Source organism: Dermatophagoides pteronyssinus, unplaced genomic scaffold (genome assembly GCF_027571235.1).
Source record: "Dermatophagoides pteronyssinus isolate colony J.1.1.1.1 unplaced genomic scaffold, Derpt_VIB-CSIC_2022.12 sq0029, whole genome shotgun sequence".
Lineage (NCBI taxonomy): Eukaryota > Metazoa > Arthropoda > Arachnida > Sarcoptiformes > Pyroglyphidae > Dermatophagoides > Dermatophagoides pteronyssinus.
In genome coordinates, this window is record NW_027461553.1 from 274,821 (window position 1) to 293,191 (window position 18,371).

The 18,371-nt window shown below is 31.1% G+C and overlaps 2 protein-coding genes across 2 annotated transcripts; both read right to left on the minus strand.

Annotated features, from left to right (window-relative positions):
- Positions 1–10: 10 nt before the first annotated feature.
- LOC113796850 (uncharacterized) lies at positions 11–7,161 on the minus strand. The gene is made up of 2 exons (XM_075823445.1): positions 1,491–7,161; positions 11–1,412 (listed from the first exon to the last, which is right to left on the minus strand). The coding sequence occupies exon 1, from the start codon at positions 7,154–7,156 to the stop codon at positions 2,108–2,110; it is 5,049 nt and encodes a 1,682-aa protein (XP_075679560.1). The 5' UTR covers positions 7,157–7,161; the 3' UTR covers positions 11–1,412; positions 1,491–2,107.
- Positions 7,162–9,749: 2,588 nt separating this feature from the next.
- Positions 9,750–16,703, minus strand: LOC113789504 (C-mannosyltransferase dpy-19). The gene is made up of 4 exons (XM_027339050.2): positions 14,670–16,703; positions 12,107–12,157; positions 11,937–12,003; positions 9,750–10,314 (listed from the first exon to the last, which is right to left on the minus strand). Exons 1-4 carry the CDS (start codon positions 16,489–16,491, stop codon positions 9,948–9,950), a joined length of 2,307 nt encoding a protein of 768 aa, XP_027194851.2. The 5' UTR covers positions 16,492–16,703; the 3' UTR covers positions 9,750–9,947.
- Positions 16,704–18,371: the final 1,668 nt, after the last annotated feature.

Below are 18,371 nucleotides of genomic sequence, written 5' to 3' on the forward strand. Positions count from 1 at the left end.
TTCCAGAAGAAGAAGAAGAAATAGAAAGAAAATCTTACCTGTTCTACCTGTTGTTGTATGTTTTTTTTTTGGTTTTTTTTTTGGCCAGCCGAAAAAAAATGACATGACTTTGGAATGGCTAAACAGGTACGTTTGGTTATTTTTTTTTCTTCAGTTATCATTTTTTTGTAGCGGTTGAGTGAATGCACATCACTGATACACCACCACCAAGATAGATGGATAGATAGATGGATAGATGGAGAAGGGGAAAGCCAAGACAAGATAATCGACCAACCAACCAACCAGCAAAAAAAACAAAGTTATCTCGGGTCAACATTCAATGATTTTTCGAGAATTTTGTTGTTTTTTGTTTGATCATCATGTTTTCATTGAACGAATATGCAACGAATTTTTTTTTCGATTTCAAAAATCGGGAAAGTTTTTTGGAAATTTTCCGGAAAATCAATTCAATTCAAAGATTTATTTACTTATATTTCAACTTAGTTAATTGATTAAAATTCATTATCGTTTTGTTTTTCTTGGTCGTCGATGGTGGTTTTGGCGGTGGTGTCAAGATGATTACCCTATTTTCATCGTGTTTATAAATTGCCGACAGAAAAAAAACCAACCGAGAACAGTTCAAAAGTCAACAGGTAAACAAGGGGTTAGATTTTTTTCTGTATTTAAACTGTTTTGAAAATGTTAATAATCACCGGCCCAGAAAAAAAAATGTCAAATTTTAAAATGATAAGCGAACGAAAGAAATGCCGAAACAAAACAACAACAACAACAACAGCAAAAAAAACCCGATCAAGGTAGATCAGATAGGTGGTAATAAATTAGCTTTGAACCCCAAAAAACACACCAATGTTGGTGGTGGTGGTGGTGGTGATCAACAAGAGATTTTATCAAAAAAAATTTTTTTTTCGAAGAAAAAAAAAGAGTCAATTTTCGTCCATTTGTCAAACCTAAATCAGTGGAAGCAGGGTTTCATTCAAACTTTTTTTTTGAAATGTAATTTAAATCACACTGATCACACACACACACACACACACACACACACACACAGTTAGTTTTATAAATGTGAAAAAATTTAAATTTTTCAAATTATTTTTTTCCGCTAAAATTCCACCTGAGATGCTATAAATCTCATTATATATATGTGTTGTGGATGACAATTTTCTTTTCCGATCTTACCTTTAAAAAAAACTAAACATAAATAACACAGGTGAAAAGAAAAATCAAAAATATTGTATAGATATGATTTAGAATTTTGACCGACCATGACCTTTCAATGGTAGGTAAGAAATCGATCAATCGAATTCATAAGTAATGTATCGATGATGATGATGATGAAGATGATAAATTGATTGATCCATTTGGTCAATCAATTTATTTTTTTATTGCCCATGGAATTCTTTGACCTTTGGACCCTAGAAAAAACGAAGAGATTGAGAGAGAATGAGAGAAAGAGAGTAGATGAAGATAGATACAATCATAGAATATTTGACCTTTTTTTTTGCTTCAGGTAAATAAGTTCATGACCGTTATATTGAGAGATGAGAAAGAAGAAGAGAAAAAAGGTCACATCACATGTCATCACTGTGATTCATTATTAGGATGATATTTTCATATATATATTCATAGGTCATTGACCATTCTGTATTGATTGAATGGTTGATTGTTCATTTATTGATCAGGTGAAACAAATGAATCTTTTCATAGTGGTGTAAGTGGGTTTTAAATACCTGCAGAAATCGAAATTTAAATTTAAAAAAAACCAAAATCCAAAAAAGCAAAAAACAAAAAAAAACGTTAAATATAGCTGGACAAGGTGGACGACAAAGTAGTTTCTATGGAAAGACAAAAAAAAAAATTAAAAATATCCTTGAATGGCCAACAAGAGATTCATTGATGACCACCACCACCATAATGATGATGATAGACACAAAAAACGTTGGTTTACAAATAATTTATTTTATTGATTTAAAAACAAGCAGAGAAAAATAAAAACAACAACAATCATAATGATCACACTTTTAAAAATGATGTTACTGGCCCTTTTATATGTGCGCAGTTTGTCTTAAATACGACCTTGACCCAGTTAATGTATGAAACCCATTCATGGTCAAAATTTTTTGTCCATTCCTGCCCCCTCCAATGGCGCAAGCCGTTGTGCAGGACGTCGATATTTTCGTTTGTCCAATTCGACCTCATACGTTCTCACGATTCCTCGTTTATCTGGTATTGTACTCGTTACCGTAGCGATTTTCCATAAACTAACGGGAAGATGATCATCGATCATTAACACTTTATCACCGACTGCCATATGTTGATAAGTTTGGCCATTCCGATAGAATGACCGCAGTCCCTTTAGATAGATGTCCCGATAAATACGCCAAGCGGCGTCGATATGCTGTTGGGTTCCTCGCCAGTATGACAACAGTGGCTCGGCGGGTAAACCACGTTTCGGTGGCACCAACGGTCCTTTAGGATTATAACCAAATCGTAGATGATTTGGTGTCAATATCGTATCTTTATCATGAATTAACGGACGTCCATTCATGATCGCTTGTATTCGATATAATGCACGTCTAATGTCATTTCGATCCAATTTCCGTTGCCAATTGATACAATAAAAACCTTTCTTCATGGTCTTGATCAATGATTCGAAAAAACCTCCACGAAATGGAGATGCAGGCGTATTGAAATGCCATTTAAATTCGTAATTCAATTTGTGCAATGCACTTTTCAATAATTGACTAAATTTCTTTAGATTTGGACCATTATCAGAAAATATAGTCGTCGGTATTCGATTTAGATCAGAGAAAACCATAAAGGCATTACAAATACTTTGTGCGGTAGCATCTTCCAATAATTCAAAATGTACCGATCTCGTAGTAGCACATGTAAATATCATACCAATAGCTTTCGGTTCCGTTTTCAGTTCGAACAAATCAACACCAATATGTTCAAACGGCTGACTACGATTCAATCTTTCTGGCGGTGGACATCCTAAGAACACGTCCAACGGTTTTGCTTGTAAAGCACGACATTTCGAGCACTTGTTTTTTATGCGGATCAATAATTGTCTTGCTTTTGGTACAAAATACTTCGTACGTAAATTCGATAATGTATAATTTACAGATCCGTGCTCATCTTGTTCATGTAAATTGGTTAAAAACGATGTAGTAAAAGCACATTTAGGTAAAATCAATGGATATTTCTCATCGTACGTAAAATCAGCATTATCAAGTCGACTTTGACAACGTAAAATCTGGTTATCATCGATAAACATTGGTATATTTTTCCGCATATCATCAGTAATAAACTTTTGTTGAATTAATTTAATTAAAATCGTTAACGAATTTTCATTCGTATCAATCGTCTTCTTCCAATCTGACGGTTGTTCATCAATCAGTTTAATCCAATCATCGTAGCTTAATTCAGCATCCAAATCGATGTTCGATAGATCATAATTCGCGGTAGTCAATACGGTGGTTGTAATCATCATCACGTTCGTGTCATCATCATTAACAATATCATTAAGATTACAACGATGTAAACCATTAAGCTGATCAACATTCACACCACGTGTAAACGCGTCCGCTGGATTGATGTTTCCTGGTATATGACGTATCTCGTTCACTTTCATTTTGATATTATACAAATGAACGGCAACTGGATACGGAAATTTATTAATATCCTGCGTCAGTCGATGTACATTGTCCATTGAATCCGAGAACATAACGGTTCGTTTCGGATGGATCATTTCCTTCAAGGAACTTGCTACGTTTGCACCATATGATAGGGCTAGCAATTCACCTGTAACGATTTTTCGATGTTTGATCAACTTCGACTTTGCGTAAACCAATGATAAAATTCGACCATCCGACACGTAAGCAGCAATACCAATGGCATTCTTACTGGCATCAACAAAAATCATTAAATCATAGGTACTCACGGTTTGGTCAAACATAAAACGTTTAAACTTAAAAGTTTTCAACTTATCGATTTCGACCACCGCTTTCATTACATCACGTGCTAAATTGTTTGGCATCACCTCGTCCCAATCAAGTCCTTTCATCCATGCTTCGTGAACCAATAATTTCAATTTAAAACTGGTAGCCAGAACGAAACCAAATGGATCATAAATTGATGCTAAATAGCTCACTACATTTCGCTTCGTGATCGGTTCGTTACTTTTAAATTTGGGAATGGCGATTTGAAGATGATCATCGTTGGTCCATTCCATTCCTAATACTTTCGATTCGGCTAAATCATCGTTCCATTGTCGATTTAAATCATCATCCGATGTTCGCCACTTTCGTAAATTCATTGATGCATCCGAAAATATTTCAATACATTGTTGTTTGATACTTTCAACTTCAATAGAATCGTCAGCTGAGAATATCATATCGTCGACGTATAATCCATCACGAATCATTTTTACCGCGTTCGGATATTTATCTTGGTACTTTTTAATATGATGATTAATTACTGCATATAACACGAACGGGCTCGACGATAATCCAAACGGTAACCTGTTAAATTGATAACATATCAATTGATCGTCATTATTCATCCAAAGAAACTTGATAAACTTCCGATGTTCCTGTTGGACTTCGATATTGTGGAAGGCGGACTGTATGTCACTGATCACGCCAATCGGTTTCATCCTGAATGTCAATATCGATCGAATAATACTCCAGGACGTAATGCCCTTGAATATCGCTTTGTTTAACGGTTTCGCACCATGCGACGCATGGAACACCATTCGCAACTTTGTGGTATTTTTATCTTCTCGTGCCACCACAAAGTGCGGCATATGATATCCGTCATTCGTAATAATTTTCGTCGATTCGATTATTTCCTTCTGCTCTAAATCGGTCAATAATGCTTGATATTCTTCACGACGCTTTTCGTTCATACGTCGAATCATATTTGTCGTAATATTTTTAGCGGCTACAAAATTTGAGTCGACATCTACGTTATTGATAAATGGTAATTTAATTGAATACCGTTTCCGGCTTTCGTCGTATCGTACATTGTCGTCGTTACAATAATTGGTGATGAACTTTTCCATCGCTGCTTTTGAATCATCATCAACATCGTATTCTGGACTTGTTTCTTGCATATCGTTTTGATACAATGTCAACAATATGTTTTCCGTTTTCGTTAGACCGAACACTAGCCAACCTAATGTCGTCTTTTTCGCTACAATTTTGTCGGTTATTCGTCGTTCATCGTTCAACTGGATTAAATTGATATTGTCAAGTCCGATTAATAAATCGACAGCACTTGGTTCGTCCAGAAATTCAATACCAATATTTCGTAATTGTTCCTGATCATGAATCGATAAACAATCAAATCGTAATTTATTCAATTTTTCGTTCAAACGGAAATTCAAATCTTCCTGATGACCATTCCAAATCGGTAAACGTAATTTAACACATTGATCACCAGTCGTCGTAGGATTAGAATTACTTAATGTGTCCATATGGATAGGATCAACATTTTCGTACGGTAATTGCCATAAATCAGCTAATCTTTTTGATATGAACGATACACCGGCACCATCATCGAATAATATACGTACCTTCCTGTTGTTGATTGTCGTAACGATAGTTTTATGCAGACTTTTTTCATTCATGGTCAGCATCACTGGCGTATTCGTAGATGATGATGATGACGTAGCAACTTGTTTCGGTACGGTTTCACTAGGATTTGAACCATTCACTACAGAACTGGTTTGCGTACTCGATCGTTTGTAATCGCGACAGAGGAAGGACAAATGACAACGTCCACATATCGTACATTTCACAGTGCGATTACAATTCCGGCTTTGGTGATTCGTATAACCGCAGCGGAAACACATTCGATTATCGATCATAACTTTTTTACGTTGTTCGGCGTCCAATGTACAATCAGCTGTAGCATGATCGCCATCCTGGAACAAACATTTTGTTTTCGCCGACGATACCATTACGTTCTTGTTCCTATTATTCACGACCACCGATTTACGTGGATTATTAGCAGCAGCAATATCTTCGGGATCGATTTGAGATCCAATGGTTCTTTCTCGATTCCAACCATGTTTAAGATAATCCTCGATTTGTTTCAACGTAACTTCTTCTTCTTGACCAATGTTCGTGAAATGAATACGATCGATTTTTGCCATTATCGGGCTAATCAAGCTAAATTCTTCGGTTTCCAAACCAGTCGTGCGTAACGTATTTCGTACGAGAATAACCGTTTCGGTCATTGTTTCCCATTCCTTTTCCGTCGGTCGTAATGGCAATCTGACTGCAGCTCGTATACGTGCTTTCAATGCTGGGATAACCCGACTTCTGCCTCCATAGTGGGAATCCAGGATTTTCAATACCTCAGTCATATCCGGATCAACCTGATCTACGCGATCGAGGATGTATTGATGTTTTTCGGGCAGCAAATCACGGACTTCCATCAGCTTGTTCAGGTTACCTCGTAACTGTGGATTATTAATCAGATAATGCGATATTGTCTTTCGAAATACCGGATATCCAATTGGATCACCATCGTACTTTTTCAATCGTTTCGCTTCTATCTTAGGACCTGTACGTGGTTGGAAACCATAATCCCACCAAAATGGTTGAGCTTCATTATATGATGTTTGATTACTTGATGATGTTGTGGCCGCATCCGTGGTTCCTTCACTTGGAGCAACTTCATTTTTGTCGTCCTGTTCGACCGATAACAATACAAACTGTCGCTCCAAATCTACCAATTGTTCTTCCATGTTCGGGATGCAACTGACCACGACTTTCATATCATCAAGCTTCTTCCTCGTAATTTTATTATCATACTCGATCGCTTCTTTCTTCCGTAATCGGTCTAGCCCATTGTTGATAATAGCGAAACCAGAACTTATTCGTAAGATATCATCGATTATTGGTTTAAAGCTATCGAACTCCTTTTCTTCAGCAGTCGATAGGGCGTTGCTTTCGATTATTTTGTTACACAATCGGTAGTATTCATTACTTAAACGTTTCATATCCTGGTGATCTTCGAGTTCGCCCAAACCCTTGATCTTATTTTCCGCCAACCGAATTTCTGCCTTGATCCGTTTGACCTCGGCTTTAATCTCTTCCGGTGTCATATTCGTATCGTACGTCCTTCCGGAACGTGTCGTAACCATTGGTTAATAAAATAAGCGTAAAAACGTGATGGTAAAAACCGATGATATAATAAAATCGTACACTAATTCTTCTTCCGTAATAAATATGATGATCGTATTCGTTAAAATCGTACACTATTTCTTTTTCCGTAATAGACGTGATTGATCGTAATCGTAACCGTATCCGTAAAACGTACAAGATGGTGTTGCGTAAATATCGATGATGTCAAGACAAAGATGTTCACACGTAATCAATATCGTAATCCTTTTTTTTTCGTAGATCGATGTCTAGACAATATCGTACACCCGTAATAAATCGTAGTGATTGGTGTTTCGTAAATATCGATGATCTCAAGACAAAGTTGTTTACACGTAATAAATATCGTAAAACCTTTTTGTAAAAACAATGTCAAGACGATCTCGTACACCCGTAGTAATTCGTAATCGTAATCGTAAATCGATGTTGCCAAGACAATGTTGTTTCGTAATAAATATCGTAAACCTTTTCGTAAGAACAATGTCGAGACGCTATCAGATTATTCGTGCTTCGTAATTTCGTACCGTACGTGATATCGTGACGTTGTCGTTAGTTTCCTGTTGTTTTCCGTACGTGAATTATTGTAACCTTCGTAATCGTGCTTCGTAACGTAACGTAAAAATCGTATCGTAACCAGATCGTGACGTAAGCTACTGGTGCTGATAACGTAATAGACACAAAAAACGTTGGTTTACAAATAATTTATTTTATTGATTTAAAAACAAGCAGAGAAAAATAAAAACAACAACAATCATAATGATCACACTTTTAAAAATGATGTTACTGGCCCTTTTATATGTGCGCAGTTTGTCTTAAATACGACCTTGACCCAGTTAATGTATGAAACCCATTCATGGTCAAAATTTTTTGTCCAATGATATTTATTAACCCATCGGCCACCACCATCATTTGAATGTCATAATGATAATGACCATTAGATGATGATGATGGAAATAAATTTGAAAATAGCCAACCAAGCAACAAGCAACAAAAAAAATGAAAATTTTTGAAAATTTAAATAACCAAACCCGACAAAACAAAAAAGGATGAAATCGAAATTTAAAAAACAGGCAAATCCAGCAGCAGCATCTTCAATTTATTTTTGAAACAATCGTTATGCGACAAACAATATATGATTGAGCGTTTGTTTGTTTTTTATATCCAAAATGAAAAAAGTGGCTATTTTTGGTCATTTTTTTTTGGGAATTGCTTGCTTTCTTCGAAACAACAAGGAACAAAAATCGACGACTGAAATGGAAAGCTCGCCCAAAAAATATATTTGGAACCACAACAAAAATATTTGAAAAAGGAAAAACAACAACAAATCGGATCCAAATGAAAATGAAAATAATCAATAGGATCAGGTGGATGATGAATGAAAAAATTCCGAATTTTTCTGATTTCTGAACAATAGATTTATTTTCGGTTCAAAAAAAACCAAAACAAAAAATCATTTTATTGATGAATCTTTTGTAAAAGGAAAAGGATAATTTACAAAACCGAGAGATTTATTAGTTTGGATTTTGGAAGAAGAAAAAAGGATTTTTTGATATGCAAATATTTGGTCGAAATTGTGCAAAACACACTTTCATCAGGTGTGACCTAGTGCCATGTTTTTGTCATTTTTCTTTGGTCGTTTCAAAAATCTATTTAATATACACAAGGTGTTAACACACCATTAATGTGCGAAATGAATGTTTAAGAAAAATTTCATTTTAGGTTGATTGAATTCATCTATGGTCAGTTAGTTGGTTTATTTATTTGTTAGGGTTTAGTTAAATCCCTTTTTGGTGTTTAAAAAAAAATTGAAAGTTTACAACTAATTGATTGAGTCTCAATGATGGTTATAAATTTGGCTATTTGGTGGTTTTTCATTTTTAAAAAAACTAAAAATAGATTTACAAACAAAGTTTCAAACAGGATTCAGGATACTTGTCAACAACTATTCAATTATTATCAGTGACCAATTGAACAACAACAACAAATGAAAAATGTAAATCAATTTTTTTTGAAAACCAAAAAGAAAAACTAAGAAACCCGGTCACTTTTTCGGTTTCCACCAAATCAAAAAAAAAAAAAAAATGACCAATCCTGTGCCATCGACAACGTCGTCAACAACGACGACATAAATAGTCAAAATAGTCATCAGCAGCAAAAAGTAATGTAAAACACAATGTTTTTTACATTTACAAATGAAAAAACCTTTCGGTCAAAATGCACCTATATGTCTCATCATCATCATCATTAGATGATGATGGATCCAACCAGATGAATCAGAGCACATCCGTCACCAATAACGATGATGATGATGACCACTACCAACCGCCAAAAAAATACTTTTCTTCTACAGCTTCTTCCTTCTGGATTCTACCTACTTTTTTTGCTGAATAATTTATAAACCATCAAAAAATGAGACTTTACTCCATATCCATGACCATTCGACCATCAAGAAAAAAGCATTATTCAGATCAAATTTTTTGACCAGTGAAAATCATTTCAACAACCGAAAAAAATGATCCAAAAATAACCTGGTTTTTGAATTTTTTTCAAGTCTTACCTGGTTGACAAACACACAAATCATAAATGCAATCGATTTTATTTTTTCAAAGAAAAAAAATTTACAATTTTTGGTTGTTGTTACATGGAGAATATTACATAGGAAAAAAAACAAGCAAAGATTATGTCAAATCAAATCGAAAAAAAAATGATTTGAAAATGAAATTTAACAAGCAAACAAACAAAAAAAGAGAAAACGAAATGAAATGATCATTTCATCTAACAATTGTCAATCTTGTAAAGATAATAAAGATCATTTGAAGCGATTGGTTGAAAATATTTGAAAATTTCATCATCCTCGTTGCCGTTGCCGTTGCCATTCTCATCATTATTCATTGATCGTCGTCCAATCAATCGTTGACATAGTCGTCCCTGTTTATCTGGTTGACCATTTGTTGATCGTTGTTGACCATTCGTTGTTGTTGATTGTTGTTGCCAATAATCATTACGTTTATCTTCATATTTCCAAATATCAATCATACGACAATTTTGTCCAAATTTTCCAAAACAATAAATTGTTTCAATAATTATATATTGTATTTTTAAATGACATAAATTTTTATGTATAAATTTAAATGGTCGTTCGCTATATAAAAAAAGGTAAAAGAAGTTAGTTAGAAAATAGAAAAAAAAGTTTTGTAAAAAAATCTAGTTTTAAAAAACAACAAAAAGAAAATTTATAATAAACTTGTAATTATCATTATTGATCGAAATCAATCATTAATCAATCGATTGATTCTCATTGATTATAATATATTCAGGAAAGATTTAAAAAAACCAGGGGCGGATTAATTAGAATTAAATTTATGAGATTTGTAAATAATAAAAAAAAATTCCCGAAAATAAATAACCGATCCCCAAATTTTTTTTTATTTGAAAAATCCCGGAAGAAATTCAATTCCTATAAATTTTGTTTGTTTGTTTGTTTCGCTTATTTAATGAGATATCAATCAATCTGGAAATAAATCTATCTATCTATCATCATTAACATAGTTATCATCATCATCATCATTATCAATCGATGATTGATGATGGTTATTATTATTATTATTAATCGACGACCTTCAAATATTGTTGATAATGAAGATTGGGTAATGGTAATGATAATAAGATTTATTATATCATCATATTTCTTAAAAGTAGGATCTTTGTGTCTGTGTAGGTGTCGTTTTTTTCCCGAATGCTACGGTTATTATAACGGGAAAAGATGATAATCACCAGCATTGCCTACAACTTTAGAATAATTTTATTATGAATTTTTACGAAAACAAAAAACAAAAACAAAATATCTGAAATAAGAAACCGAAAAATCCTATTTTGAAATGAAATTTTAATTTTAAAAAATTTTTCAAAAAAAAGTTACTCAATGTGGGCAGAAGGGTTAAATTCGAAAGAAAAAACTCTGATGAAGATTAATCCTTTAGTCATTTAATTTAAATAATTGAAAAAAAATGGATCCATCGATCCATTGATCATGAAATTTTTTGTTTTTGTTTTTCTTGACCAAACAAAATCTTAATATCTTGGTTATGCTCTATATATGCTCTTCAGGTCTTGATGAATTTTTAACCCGTAAAAACCTGAAGAAAAACTAACTAAAGAAAAACAATCTTTCAATCACCACCATAATGATGATCATCTTACCGACCAACCAACTAGCCAAACAAACAAACTAAAAAAAACTAAACTAAACTTTAAATCACTATTCATTTTCCTCCCCCCTTAAAATAAATAGAAAATCCATCATACATACACTAGATAAATATGTGAATCTCTTGTTAATTACACAATGATGATGATGATCAAGTTTAAAACAAAACCAAAAAAAAAAAATGACACCAGAAAAGAATTTAAGGTCACCATCATCATCATCATCGGTCAGTCATTAGGTCAGTAACAGCAACAGAAAAAAAAACAAACTGGATATCTAGATGATTATACTTGACTGACCAATGATGAACAACAACAAAAAAAAATAGAGTTAATGATTGTCTATCATATATCATTGAGTAACAAATATCACTTCAATTTGTTCGTTTTTTTTTCTTTCAAAAGCAGAAATAAAAAATCTGACCAATTTCTTCTTATTCGTCTTTTTGTTGTTGTCTATTTTAACCCAAATAATATTTTGTCGTTTAGCGAATTTTTTTTCATAAAAAAAACTTTGTTAATTCAGTCTCTCTCACTCCATTTGTCTATAGGACATACCTGTACAGTTGATAAATATCATAGGTACGTTGACGTATCGATGTTGATTCATAGAATGGATTATTTGCTATTTTTGATGATGATGGCAAATTGAAGAAAAAAAAAGAAATTTTAGTAAATTTTTCTTTGTGAAATTTCACACCAGAAAATACCAAAAAAAAAAAACTTACCGATTTTTCTATCAGTCGAAAGCATTACCGTTGCCATTGTTGACATTGATCCTATTTTTTTTAAACGAAAAAAAAATGGATGGAACAGGGAAAAAAAGAGGTTGAAACAACAAGAAAAATGAAATAAAAATTACAAAAAACAAAAAACAAAACAAATAATTTAACAGAAATTTGATTATTTTACCGGTGAACAAAAAAAAATATTTCTCTGAATTACCAAGAATCTTTTTTTTTAAAAAAAATTGTGATTCCCCACCATTTCAAATCACAATTTTTGATGATTATTTTCTTTTTAATTTAATTACATTTCGAAGAAGAAGAAAAAACAAAAAAAAAGATGGTCAAATCATGAATGAATGAATGAATGGAAATAAACAGAAAACAACAACAGCCGATTATAATGAAAACAACAATGAGACAAAAGCAAAAACAAATGATAATTTTTCAATTGAATTTTTGTTGTTACATCCGGGCAATACAAATACAAAGCATCGAAATTTTTTTTTCTCTCTCTCTCTCTAATGATAATGATGTGAAACACACACATATTGATTTGACACATTTGAAAGAAAAAGAAGAAAACATTAAATGAATAAAAATATGTTTCAAAACATCATTTGATGATGATGATGATGGCAAAGATGACTTAATCATTTTCAAGAAAAAGAAAAAAATAAAAAGAAAAAATTCCCAGATGAAATTTTAATTTAATTTAGGAAAAACACATCATTACCAGAGTGATCAAATGAATCCCGGATATGCAACATTGTTTTTAATCTCATTGGTTATTCGGGTATTGATCCAGATCAACATCATCATCATCAAATATGGTGTGTGTGTGTGTGTGTGTGTGTGTGTTTTTTTTTTTTTTTTTTTTTTTTTTTTTTATTTAAAGGAGCGTAACTCCAAAATTTTATTTAATATTATAAGAGAAAATATAGAAGAAATTACAAATTGAATGAAGTAGAAAATTATTTACAAATGTGTGTTAGTGTTTATGTTGAATCAGATATGTTGTTTGTGTGTGTGTGTGTGTGTGTGTGTGTGTGTGTGTGAACAGGTGTTTGTTGTGTGAAAAGGATTGGATTTTATCATAATTTTTTCAAGCGGCTATTTTAATTAAAATTTCAAAATAATACATTGAACACGAAAGTAAAGAAAGTGAATCAAACGGACAAAAGAAATCAGATTTGATGTAATCAGATTTTTGCGGGAAATCGGTAAAATGGATTTTCCATTTTCACTTTTACCCGGATGATTGAATCCAAAATTTTTTTTTTTGGATAATTAAATTGAATTTTGGGAAAAAAAAGTTCTCAACATTATTTGGATTTGGATTTTTGGTCACCTGAGAAAGATGATTTGGAAATTTTCATATTTTGCTCAAGGAAGTGAAAACAACCAACCACCAGTCTTTGTTCGGGGTGTTTATCATTATTTTCATTCGAATGTGTTTTACGTGATAAAAGAGTGAGTGAAATGTGATGAGAAAATCCACAAAAAAAAGATATATTGATCATTTGAGATACAGTCAGAAAAAAGTGAAAAACATTTTGCCCATTTTTTTTTTTTTTGGATGGGGGTGGAAAAAATCAAAATCTTAACCAACCAACTATTTACACCCAAACAAAATTCATTATAGATCTATTTTAACCAAAATATTACATCAAATATTTGAAAAAAGACAATGATAATGACATTTGTATTATTATCATCATTATTATCCAAGGTTTCAAAAATGGGTGTAGATAATAAAAACAAACAAATAAAAATCAACAATATCAATTCGTTTCGACAACAAACAAACAAAAAAAACAATAGAATCCTAAAATAAAGAAAGACAAACAGGGTTGAAATGGTCAACTATTATCTGGATGATGTTTGTTTAAACAAAGCAAAGAGAAGATCTTTTTTTCATCTTGGTGCAATCAAGATGAAAAAAGAAAGAAAGATGAGAACCTGAAATTGAGATCATCATTACACACACATTCGATATATTTTTCAAATGGGCTGACTATCGATTATTGATTTGAAAAAATATTTACAATGTCCATCACTGAATGATGATGTGAAAAAAGGGGTGTAGGTCATGACCAATCATAATAAGAAAATTCAGTGCAAAAGAAGAACTGTTTGTATCAACAAACAAAAAACTAAATTTAGACTAGCCATTCATCATCATCATCAGGATCATTTGTAGAAAATTGTTTACCTGGATTTTTTTTCTTTAAAAAATTTCATTTTTCTTTTCAAAAAAAAAATTCAGGTAGCATCAATTTGTAGTTTTTGATTGATATGAATGCTTTTTTTCCAAACAGAAGAGTCGTGAATCATAAAAAACTAGCAAATAATCGATTTTTTTTCATTTTTTGATTGATGATGATGATAATGATAGGTAAGGATGTGATTTTTCAAAGGGGGAAAAAAAGATTATTCCCATTTTTTTTTTTTTTTTGGATAATCAAATCAAAATCGATTGTGGATTATCGATAAAGTCGATACATCTAGTAATTTGTCATTGGTAATTTGTAAATTTGCACTTGTAAAACTTGAAAAAACTTACCACCAATAATGCTATCATATGGTGTTCGTTGTTGAATAGCATCCAAAATATGTTCAAATGATTCATTGGAAAATTGTTGTTGATTTTCCAAATATTCACGCATTAATGGATAAGATTTTATCGATATTATACTAATGATTGTACCGAGTAATAGCCAATCAAACCAAAATTTTTTTCGTTTATTTTGTTTCAATTTTTCCATTCGATTATCATTATTATCATGATTATTCTGTTGATCATTATTGGAAAAGATTAATCCGGTCGAAATAGCCAATTGTGGCATCATTAATAATTTTAATCTCATAATCATAATTGCCATTATGCCGAAACATCCAGTTATCATAAAATGATATATAAATATTGATTTATATGAATTTTTCCAATCAATAAACAGCCAACGAATTTGTAATAAAAATGCCAATATTGTTAACGGACCGATAAATGTTTTTGTAAATAACATTGAATATAATTCTGGCCATTTAATCCAATCATATTCTTTGGAACAAATATAAAGAAAACTATGAAAATTATTATATTTTTCAGGGGAAAATTTTGACATTAATATTGTCCATATATGTGAATATTCTTCATTGGATTCTTCATCTCGAGTTTGTAAATATTTCGAAACAATTATATTCCATATCATTATTGTAATGATAAACACAAGTTTTAGTAATGATTGTTTACGTTTTGTCATTGATGTTGGCGATGATGATGATGAAAAATTCGTAATCATTGATAACAATAATGATGCTGATAAATATGAAGAAATGAATAAAAAATATGGAGATCTTAGAACAAATAAATTTCCTAATTGTAACATTGATTGTAATAGTATGGCAGCAATATTGATAAGGAAATATTTTTGTAAAAATTTTTCCATTGAAACATTCTTGTCATCGTTGATAATATTTGGTAATAATTCTACACTTAAATAAAGACATAATGTTTGTATCAATAGAATGAATGATGAAAATTGCCAACATAATAATTGTGTAACAATTAATAGTAGCAAACAAAATGTTTGTTTATTATTGATAGATGATGATGATGATGATTTTTTCATTCGCCCACAATACAGATATCTGATTAAACAGAATTGATGAAATAAAAATAATGGATAGCCAAAATTTTCACGTAATGATATTGACCATTGTACACGTGATGATTCAGTTTGATTAAATAAAAACATTATCATTGCCATTAACATTGAACATATTGATTGATTAGCTAAATAATAAGCTAACCAACCAATTAAAACAGGTACAAAACCATTCAAAATGAATACGGAATAAATGTAAAAATAGAATGGTTCACCAATACCTTCACATGTTGTTATTATTGATTTGGATTCATTTTGATAGATAAGATTTTCATTACCACCACCACCACCACTGCCATCATTATAATCATCATCAATCGTTTCAACAAGATAACAACGACGCCAATCTTGATCAAAATCTACATTGAAATAATCAATAAGTATTGTACGCATTATACGATATGATATGGCAAGAAATATTTCCGGTAATATTGTTAATATTTTAAATGAATTAACAATATTTGGTGCATTTGATCGATTATCATTGAATATTTTTTCATTTAATAATTCGGAAAATGTTTTCAAATTATTATTATCATTATCATTATTAATCAATGCTTTATAATAATAATAATATAATGATTGTTCAGATGTCATTGACATTTCACGTTCAATTTCGGTCAGATATTGATATGAACGATCATTTTCAAACATACGATTTATGTACCAAATATAGAATATATAAATCAATGATGAGATCAATAATTTTTGGCTCAACATTTTTTTGAAATGTTTTTTTTTATTTGACGTTTGTCGTTTAATAACAGCAAAAAAAACATGAAATTATCAAATCTTCAGGATTTATTTAAGTAGAAATTTTCATTTTCATTTTATCAACATTGTTTCGCAAAAAAAAACAACTGATGTCTACGCATTAAAATTAAAAAAAAAATTCATAACGAATGAATCGAACGAACGAAAAAAAGAATATCGAACGAAAAATTGTAAACAAATCGATTTGAATGCCATCTTTTGTTCAAAATGTTAACAATTTTTTTGAATTTTGGATTTTCAAATCATTTTTCAAAATCATTTTCCTTATTTTGTGGTTTTTTTCCCAGTTTTTCCAGCATGACCTTCATATATGCACCTAAAGATCTCCATTTATGGAATAAAATGGATCGATTTTTTTTTGTCAAAAAACCAAACAATGACAGAAATAATAATAATAATTGTTGTTGTTGTTGTCGATCGATATAATTAATAAATTATTATTGTTTTTGTAATAATAATTATTATTTACTTACAACAACAACAACAAGAACAACAATGTGAATATCGATCGATCCATTTTGATGTACGCCCACGCAATAAAAAAGTAAAAACAGAAAAAAATCAATTTCTATTTGACAGAAATTTCAAATTGAATTTTTGTTGTTGTTTTGGATACCAGTTATGATCCAACAATTTCTAGCTACCTAGATTAAATGGAATCAAATTAAGAATTTGTTTTTTACATTTTGGCAACAACAACAACAGCAAAACAATATGTTCATCAATGGACAATGACCTTGTCTTTACCTTTTTTTTTCTTCGAATAACAAGGCGTACATTATCATCATCATCATCATCATAATCATACAGGTCAAGTAAAATAATCTTTTAAATCATAAAGGACGTTTTTCAAAACGTGATGATAATCAATGAATCAATCATTTAGCCAAGCCTTAAAAAAGAAAAATATTTTACCGAAGAATCGAATGTTTTTTTTTCTGGTATTTTCTCTGTCGAATGTGTGAATCCACTGGTGGTGGTGGTAGTGGTTGCATAACTCCAAAAATTGTTAGCGGTAAATGTTTATGTGAACAATATTACCTGTGTGGAATGAATAGAATGAGAATCGAAAATTGCTCAAAGAAAAAAAAAAACGTAGCAGTATAGAAAATAATTTGGTCAAACAAAAATAAAAAAAATTTCGGTGTTTCATCAACCAACCAAAAAAAAGAAAGGTAATTTTTCTTCATTTATTAATACCGCTACCATTCTGGTAGGTAGTAGTTCAGTTGAAATATTTTTGGATTCCAAAAAAAAAAAAAAAAAAATATTTCAACACACACCCCTTGTTTGCCGAATTACCACTACTTTTTTCAACCAAAAAAAAAAAAAAAAAATTGATAAACATTATTTATATGGACATAATCTAATTTTGGTAATGAAAAACTCATAATACCTGAAATTCGAAAAAAAATACCTGAAATTCCTTATTGTTATTATATAAGGTAAATAAATTGGACAACAACAAAAGTGCCGGAAACGTCAAGTTTTTCATCCAACAAAAAAAAATAAAAAATAAAAGGTCTGTAGCTTGCTACAGGTTAATGATTTTCTTTTTTCCCCCTATATATGACCTTTTACCTTCTCCAATAATTAGCAATTTAAAGTTTGGATCATCAATTTGACAAAACAAAACAAAAAAATTCCATGTTTTTTCCCGTGAAGAATATCCCATTTTTGAAGAAAAAGAAAAAAAAAATCCATCAATGTCCATATATTTTTGGTATGTTTCACAAAAAAAAGTAAACATACATACCACACACACACAATATATACCTATATTTTCTATTTTTCCATTTACGAATATATCGTAAACTCAACCGTCA